The sequence below is a fragment of the Scleropages formosus genome, chromosome 15 (assembly GCF_900964775.1).
Source record: "Scleropages formosus chromosome 15, fSclFor1.1, whole genome shotgun sequence".
NCBI lineage: Eukaryota > Metazoa > Chordata > Actinopteri > Osteoglossiformes > Osteoglossidae > Scleropages > Scleropages formosus.
Genome location: NC_041820.1, coordinates 16,597,788 through 16,613,882, shown reverse-complemented (window position 1 = coordinate 16,613,882; position 16,095 = coordinate 16,597,788). Strand labels below are relative to the sequence as shown.

General features: G+C 43.0%; 1 protein-coding gene across 3 annotated transcripts; it reads right to left on the bottom strand.

Annotated features, from left to right (window-relative positions):
- Positions 1–1,199: 1,199 nt before the first annotated feature.
- Positions 1,200–15,985, bottom strand: tdp1 (tyrosyl-DNA phosphodiesterase 1). 3 transcript variants are annotated; one of them, XM_018727789.2, is made up of 16 exons: positions 15,943–15,985; positions 14,630–15,254; positions 14,410–14,453; positions 14,262–14,317; positions 13,529–13,625; positions 13,037–13,071; positions 11,025–11,117; positions 9,100–9,270; positions 8,941–9,019; positions 8,434–8,619; positions 8,112–8,160; positions 7,721–7,787; positions 7,454–7,561; positions 4,524–4,626; positions 3,806–3,911; positions 1,200–1,547 (listed from the first exon to the last, which is right to left on the bottom strand). In XM_018727789.2, the coding sequence occupies exons 2-16, from the start codon at positions 15,252–15,254 to the stop codon at positions 1,474–1,476; spliced, it is 1,893 nt and encodes a 630-aa protein (XP_018583305.1). In that variant the 5' UTR covers positions 15,943–15,985; the 3' UTR covers positions 1,200–1,473. The 3 variants fall into 3 exon arrangements, with proteins under 3 accessions (XP_018583305.1, XP_018583304.1, XP_018583306.2); XM_018727788.2 differs by lacking the exon at positions 15,943–15,985 and adding an exon at positions 15,868–15,932; XM_018727790.2 differs by lacking the exons at positions 1,200–1,547; positions 3,806–3,911; positions 15,943–15,985 and adding exons at positions 4,190–4,342; positions 15,868–15,932.
- Positions 15,986–16,095: the final 110 nt, after the last annotated feature.

Here is a 16,095-nt window from a genome sequence, read left to right as displayed (position 1 = left end):
CTCTCCCAGCCCAGCTGGATGCCAAACAAATCCATTCCCATCTGGGACACCTGAACACATGCTATGAAATGCAAGCGAGCCCAAAACGGCAGCAATGTAGGATGGCCTCAATCACACCCATGCACCCTGAAGAACAGATCGATTGCATGTGACCTTTTAGAATGATCGAGAGTTTTCCCGAATTTAAATCAGTCATACCCTGTACTGCTATCTCTGCAAATGTCACCTCCTTTCACAAGGATGAGACCTATACTAATTATACCACTGTGACCCTGTTGTATGTGGCTTCCATCTTAAAGATGAGTAAAGCAGTGCATTTAAGTTGGTACACAGAGAAAGATTTATGTCACCTTTGTGTTGGAATAATATGTTTGGCAATTTCTCAGCTACAGAAGCTTAACTCTAAGCTTTGGTCTCTCTGTAGGTTATCAATGTGACACCTAAAACCACGAGACACTATCAGAAAGCCCAGAAAGGAATCGATTCCAGCCGCAAGCTGTGTGGTTTGTCATGATTCTCCTGAGGTCTCAGAACACAAGTGCAGCTTTTGGTAGAAGTGGTGGTTTCAGAGGCATGGAATCTGAAATCTAGGTTGAAGAGCCAGGCAAAGGCCAAAGCTGATCGCGCAAACGTCGTCCGTGATGCTCCTCTGAAATCGAGGTCGAAACCGGAGGAGTCAGGAGCAGGGGACGAGAAGCAGGTCATGAGTGCAGTGGGGACGGTTGTCTCAGTGAGATTCCACAAATACTGCAGGTAAGTCTGCTTCTTTTAATGGTAGTGTTAATGGGGTGCAGGTGTTTTTAGGTGTGTGGAATCAGTCCTGCTGACCTTCCCCCATGGGTGGTGTAATCTCCCTGAGGTCGTGACATGGTTAGCCGGCAGGACAGCCACGGGGAGTCAGCTGGCGTTACTAATATGGTAGGACAAGGGTAATATGGAAGATATGACATACAATTACTATATGGAAAGGGTTCTTGACCAGACAATCAAGTAAAAGTACCTCTTTTTTTTTACTTTTTTCTACTAAGGCTAAGTGAGGAGGAGCCTGGAAAGGGTCATGACTTGGTTTAAATGGTTGTCGCTTCACTCGATATGAGTTTTGGGACACAAACTGCCAGGATCTGAGGGAGTCATCAAAATCATAGTTAAAAGAATATTTCTACTTAACAAAAGCACACATTTTTTGTGCATATACAATATAACAATGACAAATGACAGCTTTATTACAATGCAATAAAAAACTAAAGAAACTAAAGTTCTAGAATGATTGGACTTTAGCGGATATAAAAGTACATAATAATGTCTACTGCTACAAGCACATTTACTTCTTGTCTTACAAAAGGACTATCTCTACCTTGACTATCACTGCTCTAGGACAGCTACAGCTATGGGTGAGCACCAGAGACATCAGACACGTCCAACTCTGCTCTCAGTCTTCCATGTCCAATGTAAAAGAAGCAAGGCTGCCATATGTCACGAAGGGACCCACACATTCCCGTGGGTGTCTGGAGCTTGAGTGTAGGGAATGTTCCAGATCCAAGGCTGATCTGAAAACACAAGAGTAAAAACCCTTGACAACTGTAACCATGTGTGATAGAATATCATACGATGCTTAATGTGGTTCAGAATAACAGTATCAGAATAACAATCTTACTGGTTAAAGTGGAGAACATTGTGTAGAAGTCCTTTTGTTACATCAGCTCAGAAATTAGCATAAGTGTTCAGCATGTTATACACTGAATGATTCAAGCTTAACACTTCTGCTTTAATATATAAATAGTTGTCTTTGTAAACACTGCGGTATAGCACGGGATCCTTTTTTTCTGGTGAACATATCCTCACCATTGGCAACAAGAGGATTAGGGCTGACAAACCATAGGCAGGAGAGCTGGAGTTAAAAATTAGCCCCTTTCTCCATTACCACCACAGAAAGTAAGTAAACATGTCCATGAGCATCTTCTGATTCTGTTCGTCTTTTGGGGACCTAAAGGTCATCTGAGGAGTCTTAACAGGGTGAAAGATGAACTGAAGCTGGCAAGTGTCATCACAGATCTTGCTCATACAGGGTAGAAGCAGGGTCAGACTCTAAGGTATAAGCAGAACTCCACATGGCACCAGCCCAGCCTGATGTGCTCCAGAGCCCATGGGCCTAGAGCAGAGATCCAGTGTCCATGGTAACCGGCACTGCAAAACTGGGTTAAGCAGTAGAGAAAAAAAAACCTTGTCCAGTTGACAGCTTTACAAACGGCATTAACCAAGCAATCAAGCATAGCTATAAAAATAACTTCGGGGGGGGGGGGGGGGGCATAGTATTTCTCTGTATCAACTGGGGAGGATCTACTCTGTGCTTGCATGACTTGAAGGGTTAGGAGCCAAAAGGAGTGGAGGACTGAAGGCAGCATAGCCCCATGTGACTGATGGGCTTGTGCTTCCCTTTGGACCATGAAGTTCTCTCTTAAGTTACTCTGAAGTGAGTCTGAAGCTCCTCTCCTGATGTGGTACCTGTGCCTCAGGCATTAGCAGGACAGTGACCAGGGTCAATGAGCTACTCTCCTACAGCTGAGTTTTACTCAGGTGTGTTGCTCCTGCATTTGCAGATTTAGAAAAATGAGTTTTGAGACAACACCTCAGAAGTATGTACGTGAAAAGATTGTCAGTGAATGGGGATTTAAAATGATCAAGTGACTTGAATGAAAAGCCAGAGAAGAATTTTACAGATCCACGTGCTAGATAAGCTAAAAGTGTACCACATGTCATGGTAGCACTTGTTGCTCCATATGAGGGACACTAGTCACTGTTACAAACCCTGTTTCACATGGGAGACATGATAGTTGTACCTCTGAAGACCCATTTAGCAGTGATCATGTCTGATACTGATGTGATTTTGTGGACAACAATGAGTGTGTGAACAGCAGGGAGTACGTTGCAGTTGCATGATCTTTTCGTACTCTATATTCACAGTGCCTGCTTCAATATACAGCATTAATGACACAAGCTTACTTAGTGCAGCTCGACAAGTTCTTGGACATGGTATCACAGTAAGTCAAAGTAAATACTGGAAAGAAGCCACTGGCTTTCCAAAATACAATTCTTATTCTGTAAGTAAAACTGTTTGATGAAGGGATCAACGTAAACAGTTCCAGTCGAAGACTTAAGGGCCATTCAAACATTTTAAATTGCAGATTGGTTGATGCACCGGCACTGTGGTGATTTAATGTCATCAACATCAGAACAACACCCCATGTTTCTCATTCCCAAGCACTCTACGTTACACAACCCATCCCAACAGCAAGTCTTTCCTGAAGGCGGGCCTATGCTGAACTCTCTTCTTACTGAGCTGCCACACACTGTCATAGTAACGGCTGGGAGATTGCTTCTGCATCGCTTCGCGAACTGACGACATCCTGGCTTGATATGGCAGTATCGATCGCTCAGTGAGATTTTCCCCACCGTTAAAGGTCATGCTGCTGATCCAATGACTCTGATGCTCTTACTATCTAGGGAATCTCTGTAATTATGTTTGGAGTTGTCAGCAACAAAATGGTGCAATCACAAGGCCCCAATTTGACAGGCCATTATTTCAACTGATCTCCAGAACTTGGTAGCCTATAATTTCTGGGACACACCAGACCACAACTAATGTAAACACTTCATAGACCAAGACTGCAGCATGGGTGACTCAAAGTGATGCATGTAAAGCCATGCTCATGTTGAAAAATGTCTGTGTATCTCACTGTTTGCCACTGGAATGATTTGCCTGTTAAAATCAATTGATTCATTTGTGCAAAAAATTCAGTTCTCTTACCTTTATTTCTGTAGGGCTGGGGTGGAAGGTCGAAGGGAACGGGAAAAGAAGCGGAGGATCCTGTGGCAGGAAATGGGTTCTTTTGGACTTTAAATGTTTTCATATCCTGAAAAGGAAACAATTTCTATTATAAAAAGCCCTTTCATGAAACCATAAATTATGTGGTAATCTAAAGGTGGCTAGAAGTGTGTCTGTTCATTCCATTAATACGAATACTGTATTGTGCTTCAGCTGCAGATTCTTGATATTCTTACATGTTCCTATATAAGGAGGCTCTTGACAAATCCCTCCCCACTCTAGTTCCCCTACTCTATAGAACTTGGCGATCTTCTTCATGTTTCGCTGCGTTGAGCACCTGTCAAGCAACATTCTGTATAACCCTGTTTATTTCGTGTTGTGTGGCTGGACAAACAAGCTTATATTAACATGATTCTTATGTAACCACCTGAGGGCTAATCTTGGAAAGGGTGCTCTTGATCTGAACAGCCATTTGTTGGGAAATGGGGGACTAGTCAGCAGGGTTCTGCAGCAAACAGCCTGGGAGATTCAAATGATGTTATGTACCACTGTAACATCAGCATATGCAAGTCCTGGGGGTTCGAGAACATGTTCTGTACCACTCAGCATGAGGAAGTCAGGGGGTTCTGATGTGCTAAGATACAAATCGCACCTTTCATTAGCTTAGACTTCCTGTGATCACACAGAGGGAGACACTCACAAATGCAGAAGGCAAGAACAGGACCCCCAGTTCATAGGAGCGCACCATCATTTGTGTGTTGTTCTTCTCCAGGGCACCCCAGGCAGCCTTGGAAAGGTTGGCACTAGGTGAGAAGCAGGATATGAGATGTTATCAGAAAGAGCAGGTACAACACCTACCTGTTGCCTGTGGAGCTGGAGGAGGCACAACTCCCCATGTAGTTCATCTGGGGAAACTAGGGGAAGTCTGCTGCAATGGCCATGGCACACAGCTTTTTGTAGGATTCTGTTCCTCAGTGGAGTTTCCAGCTCCCAGTTTCCTTTTGAATGTGCACTTGGCCTTCAGACATAATGCATCTTAATCGGGCCCTGTCTTGATACTACCAAGCTGACAGTCTCTGCTGAGGCATATCTCGCATGCTTCTTTCATTTTCATTGCGAGACGGTTCTCGTTTTCCTTCAAGCGCACGCTTAGCACCAGGCATTGTGAATAATGAAATGGGTAAAAAAAAAAATATGCGAAAAAAGCAGTATGCTAACGAGAGGGGATGCGTTCATGGCTCAAAATGCATAAACTGCGAAGATGCAGCTTCCTGCCTTGTCTGGCTACATCGACTTGCGCTTAACGTATTTCAGATCTTTTGTGTAAAATAAAAGCACTACCCACAGATAATGTGTATGCCAGGAATTTTTTACATAAATCCGGATTTACGTAAGTCAAATTAACATAAGTAGAGGGGTGTCTGTACCAGGCCACTGGATAGAAGTGCAAGAACTCTGGCCCAAGACAGTGTTTCACTCTGTATCAATGATAACAACAACATGGATATGGAACCATAAGATGTGGTGATGGATGGAAAACCAAAGAACACATAATATTCACTGATGGTCCTGGACCCACAAAGAGTAATACATCTGGAAGACTGATAAAGGAATCTTGGGTATGCATTGTTTTTTGCAATCAATGCAAAAAGGAAACGTGAATGAAGTCAAAAAGTATTCTTTAAAGTATACTTTGGTCATGTGGACACAGATTATTACAGATACTGTACTTTTGTACAAATTAAGCTGCAGTACTACATTTGAGACAGCAATCAAATAGTCAAGCCCTTACTGAGCCATTACTTCAGAGTCCTTTTCTCACTGCTTGTTTTCTGTATACCAGTGGTCCTCATCCCTGGTCCTTTTGACTCCCTGCATTCATGTCTGAAGTGAAACTGATATTAATTATCCCTGATTGAGCTTTTGTTCAATAAATGAATTATACAACTCAAAGCATTAGTTAATATTTATATTATTACTCTTAGTAATTTATATTGGTTGGGTAGCACCCTTAATCGTGAAAAGTTACAGGAATACATATAGTTATTTTGCCTCGTAAATACAAAAATCTTTTACAGAAGCTCATTATTAATTTTTCATTTTAGAAATGATTAAATAAAGCATACATATTTCATCAGCAGAAATGTAGAGCCATTGGTGTTGTAATATCTGCACTTTAACAAAGTATTCCTCAGTTCTGCTCTGCACAATTAAACATTTATCAACTAAAATCTACCATGTGCACAAGGCTGCCAGGACCAGGTATGAGTACTGCTCCTCTATAAACACTGACATTATATGCAAGGGCTGTTTACAGTGTTCATGCAAAGGTGTCATAAATGGCTTCCGGCTATGATTCAGCTGCTCAGAAACCCTAAATGTTGTGACTGATAAATGCAAGACACATGTCAGTGTGTAGACAAGAGTTGAGGAAGTTCCTAAATGGATGATGTGCTGAGGACAAACAAGGTTCTCCCTCTGATGCCGCATTGATAGTCCACACTTGAGTTTGAGGGAACAGAAAAAGGGTCTGAAATAAAGTTAATTTGATCACAAAAACCAACTGCTGGATCAAGCTTTTGAAATCAGACGGCCCTGAGAAGCTCTGGTTCTTCAAGCAGATGTCACCTCAGCAGCTATAGAGCTAGTTTCTGTACCAGCCCAGGCCTGGGGCTCTGAGCCCAGAAATTATTCCTTCAGGAATGTTTTGTGTGTAGAATGCAGGATGTATTGAATGGCGTTTCTAAGCAACGGTAGGGGTGCAGCAGCACTTTAGTCTTGTTTTAAGTCATGTTCTTCTGGGGCAGAATCATGCAGTGCACCCTATAGCCATAGTGATATGTTCGGACTCAAAAGAAGGAAGGATGGAAGACAACCACTGCACTGACTTCCTGCTTCTATAGAGACACCTGACAGGATAACGTTCTTCCCTGAACTGTGACAGCTTTGATTAAATTTCAAACTGTGATATTGCTTCTTGGGCCTGCCAGAAGCACAGCTCTGAAACATCCCATCAATATCTCTACAATCTTAATCTTCAGATCATCTGATTGACCCATTTCTGAAGTACATAAATCACAGTCTTGTCCTGTTTGGATCCTAACCCCACAGTGGTGGAACAATCAGTCAGAACTTATAAATCGCTTCCCCTCATCAAGACAAGACTTATTTCATCACTTCATCTACCATTTCACCGCTGATAAATTGTCCCTTTGTCCTACTTACCATAATTATATACATGATTGTTGTACATCTGGACGAACACTTTACATATAATGTTTTTACACTATACACCATGGATGGCACTTGTCACTATAGATTTCTCTGTAGCTTCATGACAAAGTGAAGTGCTAAAATGATGCTATTGTTTAAGCTGATTGCCCTTTGATGTTCTATGTGCAATAAGGCTGCACTTGACTGTACATGCTGCACCTGTTCATGTGTTTACAGCCCTTTATTTTATTCTTATACACTTAATGCATTCTCCTAACCTACAAATCACTTTGGAAAAAATATGCGTACTAAATGAATACAAAAAAATGCAAAGTAAAAGTAAACAGCACTTCTGACTGCAGTCCAACATGACAGGAAGCACATGAATGTTGTGACCAGGGGACAGATGACCTTTACCTTGTGACAAGGAACCAGGAGAGCTCAGCGAAGTCAGGTGAAGTTCTCATGTATGTTTTGATGTGAGGCATAGCGTGACTCCTGCCTGTAACCTCTGCTGACCAGTAGCTGTAACAAATATGGGAGTGGTAACGTACTTCATGTTACCAGCTAGTGGACACAAAACTGTTCCTATAGTGAACATGTTTGCTACTGATTTTGTTTCTCTTCAGCATGAAGGCCTAGGGGGAGGGTTAAAGGTGAAGTGTTCAGGGACAACAGACTCACTGGAAGTATGAATGGAGCCAGAGCTGTCTTTGGGCTGTCTGGATGCTATAGGGTAGCGAACCACCAGCTGCAGGGAAACAGTGACAATGGAGGCCACAGGGAATCCTTGGACTGCACCAAAAACAGTGCTTCTATTCACTATGAACATCAGTTGGGGCCCTGCCAAATCTCCCATCCTTGTATAAATGCCATTGTATCTATTCATGCTAAATAAATGCCAGTTTTTGGAATTATAACAAAATCTTTGAGAATTTCCCCTTGTTTTCTTTTCCATGCTTTTTTGTACAACATCTTGTGCCAGAGACATGGCTCTACCTTCCTTAGCCTCTGTTTCCAATAGTCCCCAAGTTGAGAGCGGTGCGTGTTCAGAGGCAACATCAAAGATACCTACCTGGGTAACCCTCCAAACTAGTCCTCACATTTTCCACTGATGGATACACCTGTGTGAAAAAGATATTCAGTGCTTCCTTCACTACACTCTTATCCTTCAGATCACAATCAATCTTTACAGAGCACATTCACTCTTCTTTAAAGAGTTGTCTGAAAAGATCTAATAGCACACTAATAGGCCATAGCAGTTTGACTGTCGCGAGAAATTCAACTTTGATATCCCTAAGTGAATTTTATGTGCTAAGTTGGAGACTAAGTGACATACGGGACAAGCTACCTAGCTCTCCTGAAGGTAAATTGAGGCCAAAATGAGAGTCTCTCACCAGGTACATTGGAATCTCTGGGCTGGTGGAGACCTTCTTGCCCTTGCCAAGTGTAGTCAGGGTGTGCTGAAACTCGGCCGCAAGCCACTTGGTTTTGTCCACCCCCATAGATCCAATGCTGGAGAATTGGGCTACCACCGGCCAAGCCTCCTCATTCTGGACCCGTTGAGTGTTCTCACTCAGCAGCTTTCCAGTAAGAAAAGACACTTCACTTAGAGACCATGAGTGAAGTAAGGTTCCACATCCTTGCAGAGTGTAAGCAGTAGTCTTTTTGGCTATGAGCAGAAAGTAGTGCTGGTGATACTTCAGCCTAAAAGAGCAGCTTAACAGCTTAAAGACGAAAACTCAGAAAGGGAACTATCCAAGTGTGCAGTCTGGCACTAAATTCACTTCTGAGCAGAAGAGACAGATGAACATTTGGCCTGTAATGAACAAGGAGCTGTTTCACATCTTAAGCTTCTGCAAGTAGACTCCATGGTGGCATCAGGGATGAGAGGCAGTTTTTACCTTCCTCAGCCTCAGGTGCCCCCATTTTTCCATGTCCGATCCAAGAAAGCGCCCAGGCGTAGAGCCAACTAGGTAAACCCTGCCCAAGAGGAAATGGAAGTTCCCGGTTAGTTCCCTTTTTTATTATGTTGAGCAACGGCCTCGGTGGCACTGCCTTACCTGGTCTGGGACAAGTCGTGCTCGCCAATACGCTGGATCCACTCTTCGAGCTCGGGTGCACGGTATGACCTGAGGTAGTCCAATAAGTCAGATTTGAAGTTGGTGGGTGATTCACCTGCAAGAAAGGGGCTACCTTCTGGCAGCTTAGGATACAGGGGGCTCAGCCACAACCTGGGGGCATAAGTGAGACAGGTTATGATTAGAGAAATGTAGGTTCTGTTCAGTTCATTTCAACTGGAGCAATCGTCTTGTGTTATCAGAAAATTTCTTACGGACAAATTCAAATTTTCAAGAATATGAGAAACAAACTCCTTCTGTCCATCAGGACTGCTGAATCCCTTCTAGCATTTGAAAGAGTCTCAAAACACAACTCCTCCATATCCATTTCCTTCCCAAGCTCCTGACACCTTAGTGTGTTAGTCTATCACAATCTGTAACTTTTATCTATGTACTTTGCTATATGTATGTCACTTCTACAGGTTGTTACTTAAATACATACATTAGGACAACAGTGGTATCAAACAAGATGTGCTGTAATAATCATATTTGGATCTAGGGCCTTGGCTGAGAGGTGGACTTTACTCTAGTTTACTTTCACTTGTATGTTGCTTTAGAGAAAAGCATTTGCTTAAAAAAAAAGAAAAAAAAAAAAGAAAATTGAAATATGGTCGTTTATTGCCAGGCAAGCAGGAACAATGAGCTGACGGATGTCATCGAGAAAATGGTGGTAATACTGCATGACAAGGCCATTCAAACTTTGATTCACTGTACAGTGCTGAGCTTTAAACAATAAACTGTATAAGGATTTTTTAAAAATCTGCTAATAGGGAGCACAGACCTGTAAATACCAAATTTTAAACTGCAATCCGACATTAAGTCTGTCTATAGACATGGAATTTTAGTCACTCTAGGATAGGAGACCTTGTTGACATTACACAGGTGGGCGGTGTGTGGGTACACCATTAGTGATTTTCCATGTAATACCTGTAGCTATAGGCTTTCACACTGTAATGAGCATTTAAACCTCCCAAAACCATGCAGACAAGGAGAAATGGGTACACTTTCAAGTATCATTCAAAGAAATTCTTCACTTAAAAGCCTACAACTGAAGTTTTTCTTACTTTCACAGTGAGGTGTGATGGTTCCCTCAGGTCTCCTAAGCAGTTCTGAACTAAAGTGTGTAAGTGGGAAACTACACCTGTGCCTGTAGTAGTATCAGCATACTTAACAGCACAGCCCATTAACCCTTAGAATTACATATCTGAAATAAACTTAACTATTATATAGAACAGCACAATATTTTATGCTTAAAGTATTTAATGCAAATACTGCTGACATACTGTTATGACAACAAAAATGTATAAATGCCTCTGCTTTGCACTTCATGTGAGAAACAAAACAGTCTGTGCATATTCTTCATGATTAAAATAAACTGGGTTATTCAGCTCTCTAATGCTGTGTCTTTTTTGGGAAAAAATATCTATGATTTGAGTACTCCTGGAAAAGCTGCTCTACACGTTGTCATGGAAACCAATGAAAAATCTTGTTATCAACTTTAGTTAATCCATAACAGCCATTTTGAACATTAAACAAATGTATACTTATGTGAACCCAAATGAGCAACATCAAAGCTACCGCAGATTACGACTATCTCAAAAAAAAAAACCTCAAAAACCCCAAGAAATGATTAAATGAGTGAAAGGAAAACTAAATTCAAATACTACTTTTCCCATACTGATCCTGTTAAGGAAGTTCGGTTGAAGCACTCGCTCCTTACCGTGACTTTAACTCTTCTTACCGTTTATGTGATCTAGTTATGCCTAGCAAGATGTGAACAACATGCCTGCCTATTTTCCCAGAAAAACCCACAAAACCATGGCTGCTAACTGCGCAACAGCCAATGCTGATGATGTCATCACCCTCACCCCTGTGTTTTCTGATACCAGTCAGCTGGGATGAGGTTTGATGTCAGGATTACGACTCTGAAGCCTTCTTCATACCACAGCAGCATCATCTTCCTGTGAGAAGGAGGGACACAGCCAGGCAGTCAGTAAACCATGACCCACAATGGACTTCCCCTGAGAAAACCATCGACACCACACATGAGGCATCAACACAGTGAGTCTGATTGCTCAGACCAGCAGTGAGAGAGAGCATGTGTTTTTTAGCTGATATGGGAGAAAGGCATATAAGGTTCTGTGCTGTCTGTGTGTGTGTGGTAACACATGCATCATTTCATCCTCTAGCTCAGACTTCAAGACACACAACTGACAAATGGCAGAGGAGCACACATTTCCATGACAGACTGAAGTGGATTTCCTCAAATGCCCCTGCTGAGCTCAGCAGAAAGCAGCCCTGTGATCCAATCATATGGCCTGACCTGCTGGTTTGGTGGTACAGACCAAATGACACAAGTGCATTTGAATAAGATTATGGCATTTCTTTTATTTACTTTATTAAGTGCAGTCAAGCTGCGTGCGCAGAGAGGATCAAACATATTAAACATCCCTCTGGCTTCTGTCAATCTCTATGGTTTTGAATAAAACATGTGAAACATTAAACAGACCAAGGATGGAGCTGAAATACACCTCATAAATATGCAATCTCAGAGTGGGCCCTCTGTTCAACATTTATTACCAGATTAAACTGATCTCTAGGCTAGAGTGAGGCTGGGGTAAATCACCTTTATTCACCTTGATGGAAACTGTCATGTACAAATATTCTCTAAATGAATGATTACTTCAGTTGCTGGAAGTGAAATGGTTTTCTATTTTTCTACTTCCATTTCACCATTAATATCAGTAATCATTATATATGTGACTTGCATGAGGTGCCCTCCGCTCTCTAAATGGGAGGTCAGATAGCCAACAAGAATTTTCACCTGCAGGTTACCACTTTATGGAGGAGTGGTTGTGCATTTTACACCTTAATTGATTTTGGGGTATGTTAACAGAAAATGCTCCAGCAAAAATCAGGCTATGTAAATAGAAAAGGAAAATGTAACAGTTTCATACATATGATGGCACAATATCTAACGCTGCTGTCCTGCAGTGTCTGGGTGGTGTGAGAAGACATGGGTTCGATCCCCGCTCAGTCTGTGTGGAGTTTGCCTGTTCTCCCCGTCTCTAAATGGGTTTCCTCCCACAGTCTCAAGACATGCTGTTCAGATGGATAGGTGGCTTTAAATAATGACCCATAGTGTGTATGTGTGTGAGTGACAGTTAGAAAGTGTGTTTCACCAGTGTATGGATGAGTGACTCACTATGAGCAGTACACCTAGCATTGTGGGTCAAATTGGGTGAATAAGGTGTGTGGGCTGATACTACTACATAGCGTCCATGGGAAGTTGCGCACACACACACACACACATTGTCAGAAACTGCTTATCCCAAGCAGGGTTGCGGCGAGCCAGAGCCTAACCCGGCAACACAGGGCGCAAGGCTGGAGGGGAAGGAGAGGACACACCCAGGATGGGACGCCAGTCCATTGCAAGGCACCCCAAGCAGGACTTGAACCCTGGACCCACCAGAGAGCAGGACCCGGCCAAACCTGCTGCGCCACCGCACCCCCCTTTGGAGAAAAGCATCTGTTAAAAGAATAAACGCAAGCATAATTTCCAAAACATTAATGTGGAACTCAGCACTAAATGAAGAGAAACGTTTTTTAAAAGTTATAGTCTTGGGCACCTCAGACAGAGGAAGTATGACAGAATTTTGGCAGTGTAATGCTCGAGGTGTGGGACAGGATGGTTTTGTGTCCCTGCTCAGACACACTTCATGCACACGCAGGGCTTCCCAGCACCACCTCAGGGTGGACAGCTGCTCTCCAAAGACGAGCAAGGTAACTCACTGCAACCCAAGGAACAGAAACTCAAGACCGCCCTCTATTGCTGAAGAGCCATTGCTGACTGTAGGGGAAAAAAAAAAAAACCACTTACGTGTGATGGGTTCCAAATGCAATATCCAATTTGGCCTAAGCAAAAATTAAAAAAAAAATAAATAAATAAAAAAATAAATCCAATTCAGAGTAGAAATAATGGCATTTAATTAAAATAATGTGCTTCAGAGGCAACAGTTTTGCATTGGGCACATTAGATAAACCATTTTTGGCACCAACTAGTACCACCTCTCCAGAAAACAGCATTTTCAAGCTAAATTACAGATTAGTGTTGATAAATAAAATCCATGACCGAATGCCCCATTCCTAACTGAAGCAATTACATAAACACACTCAGGTTTACTGAGTCCTTCTTGTAATCGCATACTGTCACACCTGCTATGATGTATTTAGATGCCACTGTGAGACAGGGAAGGCCTTACTTGTGTAATGATGTCTCTGATCATATCTCAGTGTAAATATGTGATTTTGTCCACTCTGAGTTCCAGCTGCTTATCAGCTAATTGCTTTGTGTGAGACACTATAAGCTTACCTGGCAGAAGCGGATGTGTGTGTAAGGCTGAGCCTGCTGGATCAGCCTGGCCTTGGATTCCCGCTTCTCGCCATGAACTATCATCACAGGCTTGTCCCTTGAGTGGAAAAAAGACAGCGTTACACTTACGCACCCCAGGCACTTGCACCTTACTCACAGAATAAGGCCCCGTCAACCTAAACTGCTGACAGTCGTTACAGCAGAACCTACTGATTTGTCTTTTACACGCAAACAGCCTCCACAAACAGTATTATATAATGTATTACATAATATCTTTATACAGTATATTATATATTACACATGGTACGGTCAATAAGATCTAAGACTGACAGTCGTGTGGCACTGCTGTGGTTGTAAGCCATCAGGATATGAGGAACAGCACTGTCACACAGTGGCCAGTCCTAGACCTCATTGACTATATTGGGTAGATCATAACATTTTTTTAAAGATGTATTCATTTAGCTGACATTTTCCTCCACTGTGACTTACAATGTTAAGCTACTTACAATGATTTACACACCTGCTCAGTTGGGTAATCGTTATCCATTAATGGCAAGTACTTTGTACAAGGGTTCTGCAGTGCACGTAGGCATTCGAACCTTGGTTCTTGGACTGTAAGGCGTCAGCTCCAACTGCTGTGCTACCTGCTGCCCCGTCTCATTCCAAACAGTTCAATATCCCAAGATTATGGAGTAGCACTGTACGATCTATGTTAAGCGTACGCTTGGCTTACCTGAACTCTGGTGGATATTGCTGTACCATCCAACTTATATCGAAGCAGTAGTTAAACTATACAACATAAAAGCACAGACAAGCACCTGTTAGACAGAAGGGGATACAAAAAAACTTCTCTAAAACAGTGCTGTAACTAATAGGCCTACCTGCACAGATTCTTTCAATGTTCCAAGCATGGGAGAAAGGATTTCTGAGTCCAGCAAAAAGAAACAAAAAACAAAGCATTCTTAAATGAAAAAATGTGGAAAAGAAAAGAAAGTAATACATAAGACACATTTAACAAGCGGGCTGTCAGTAATATAATAAACGTTCCTCCGAGGTAATCTGTGCAGTGGTACTTGTGCGCAGATTTTTGAATAACACTACCTTTAATGTGCAAAGCTCCAGTGTTGAACTTCTTCTCAATACCAGTGACTCTGTTCAGGTAAAAGCGAAATGCGCCGTCAGCCGGGAGAAAACCGGCGTCGAAGACGTCCGCAGGCTCCTCTTTGTAGTACGAGGCCCCGTGTGGGCTCGCTGGCCGCGCGCGTTCCGGCTTCGTCCTCTTAGGGCTGGGGTTCCTAGCTTTGCGGTGGTCCGCGAAGCTGGAGTTTTCACAGTCATCGTCGCTGCTTGATAAAGCCCAGCCGGTGTCCTCCGATTCCTTCTTTCGCTTTGCTGAAGAGGTCGTCACTCCAGCACCAAACTTCTCGCGGTTCACCTGGTTAGAGCGGGCTGCTTGCCTGGGGTCCGATCCGGATCCAGCGCCAACGCCAACGCCACGTGTCTTTTCCACACGTTCTCGGGACACTTCTCTCTGCGTGACGGGGTTAGGCGAAGCCTCAGGGTCCGGTCTCACCCCAAGCGGACGGAGACCTTTACCGGGGTTTCCGTCCGAGGGCAGAGGCTCAGGCTCGTACCGTGTTTCGGACGTGGTTTGAGCAGATGGATCTTCATCCTCGTCGTCGCTGCTGGACAGAGTCCATTTGCCGTGTTGACTCTCTCGAGACATCTGTGCAAGAGAATAGAGTCAGACTGTAAGTATGGGGGAAAATCTGGCATCAGCACAAAAGTACTCGGGTACGTACTGTGTTTACTGTATTCCCTGACACTATAGTATGTTGTTGGACTCTGAGCAGCACTGCAATCACACTGTACAGCTGCTAACGCTGTACTCACTGTCAGAGTGAACCAGGAAAGAGCTGGGTGTACATACACACGAGGTTAAATGGACAACATCATGTATTATACACGTGTATTCATACATTAGTCGCGGAATTTAATTTACACGGGACATTTTCTTCACTCGATCAACTGCAGAGTAACAATCGCGCAAGCGCATGACAAATAAACGATTCTAGAAAGTCTGATTCTAATCATAGTGGCGGCAAACAGTAAATTATTTCATTTTATGCAAACTGTACGTCAAAGGCATTCATCATTCTTCAAGTTCATGCATGTAATTTATTTCGCGCGCAATTTGGCAGCACGAGCCGCCAACAGAAGCAGGAGCGCATGATTCTGTGCAACACCACACAGTGTTTAGTTCCCGGATATAACAAGGCCGAGATGTAACTAGATTCGTTTAGCATCACAGTGGCACACGGTAAACGGCATAACTTAACTTTATTCATCACAAAGCAAACAATACCGCGACATTTCACTCATCAATTTGAAACAGAGTCGTAACGTCAGTTTACCGGAAAGGCTACTCGTTTCAAAGCGTGTCACGGTTCACTCGGGCAGCCAATCGCGTTCGGTGTTCTTCAGCTTGTCCACTGGAACCAGCGAATGGCCAATCAGGGGGCGCTTCACTGTTTCCGCGGCAACGCGAAACCGTTTCTGAGTTCTCA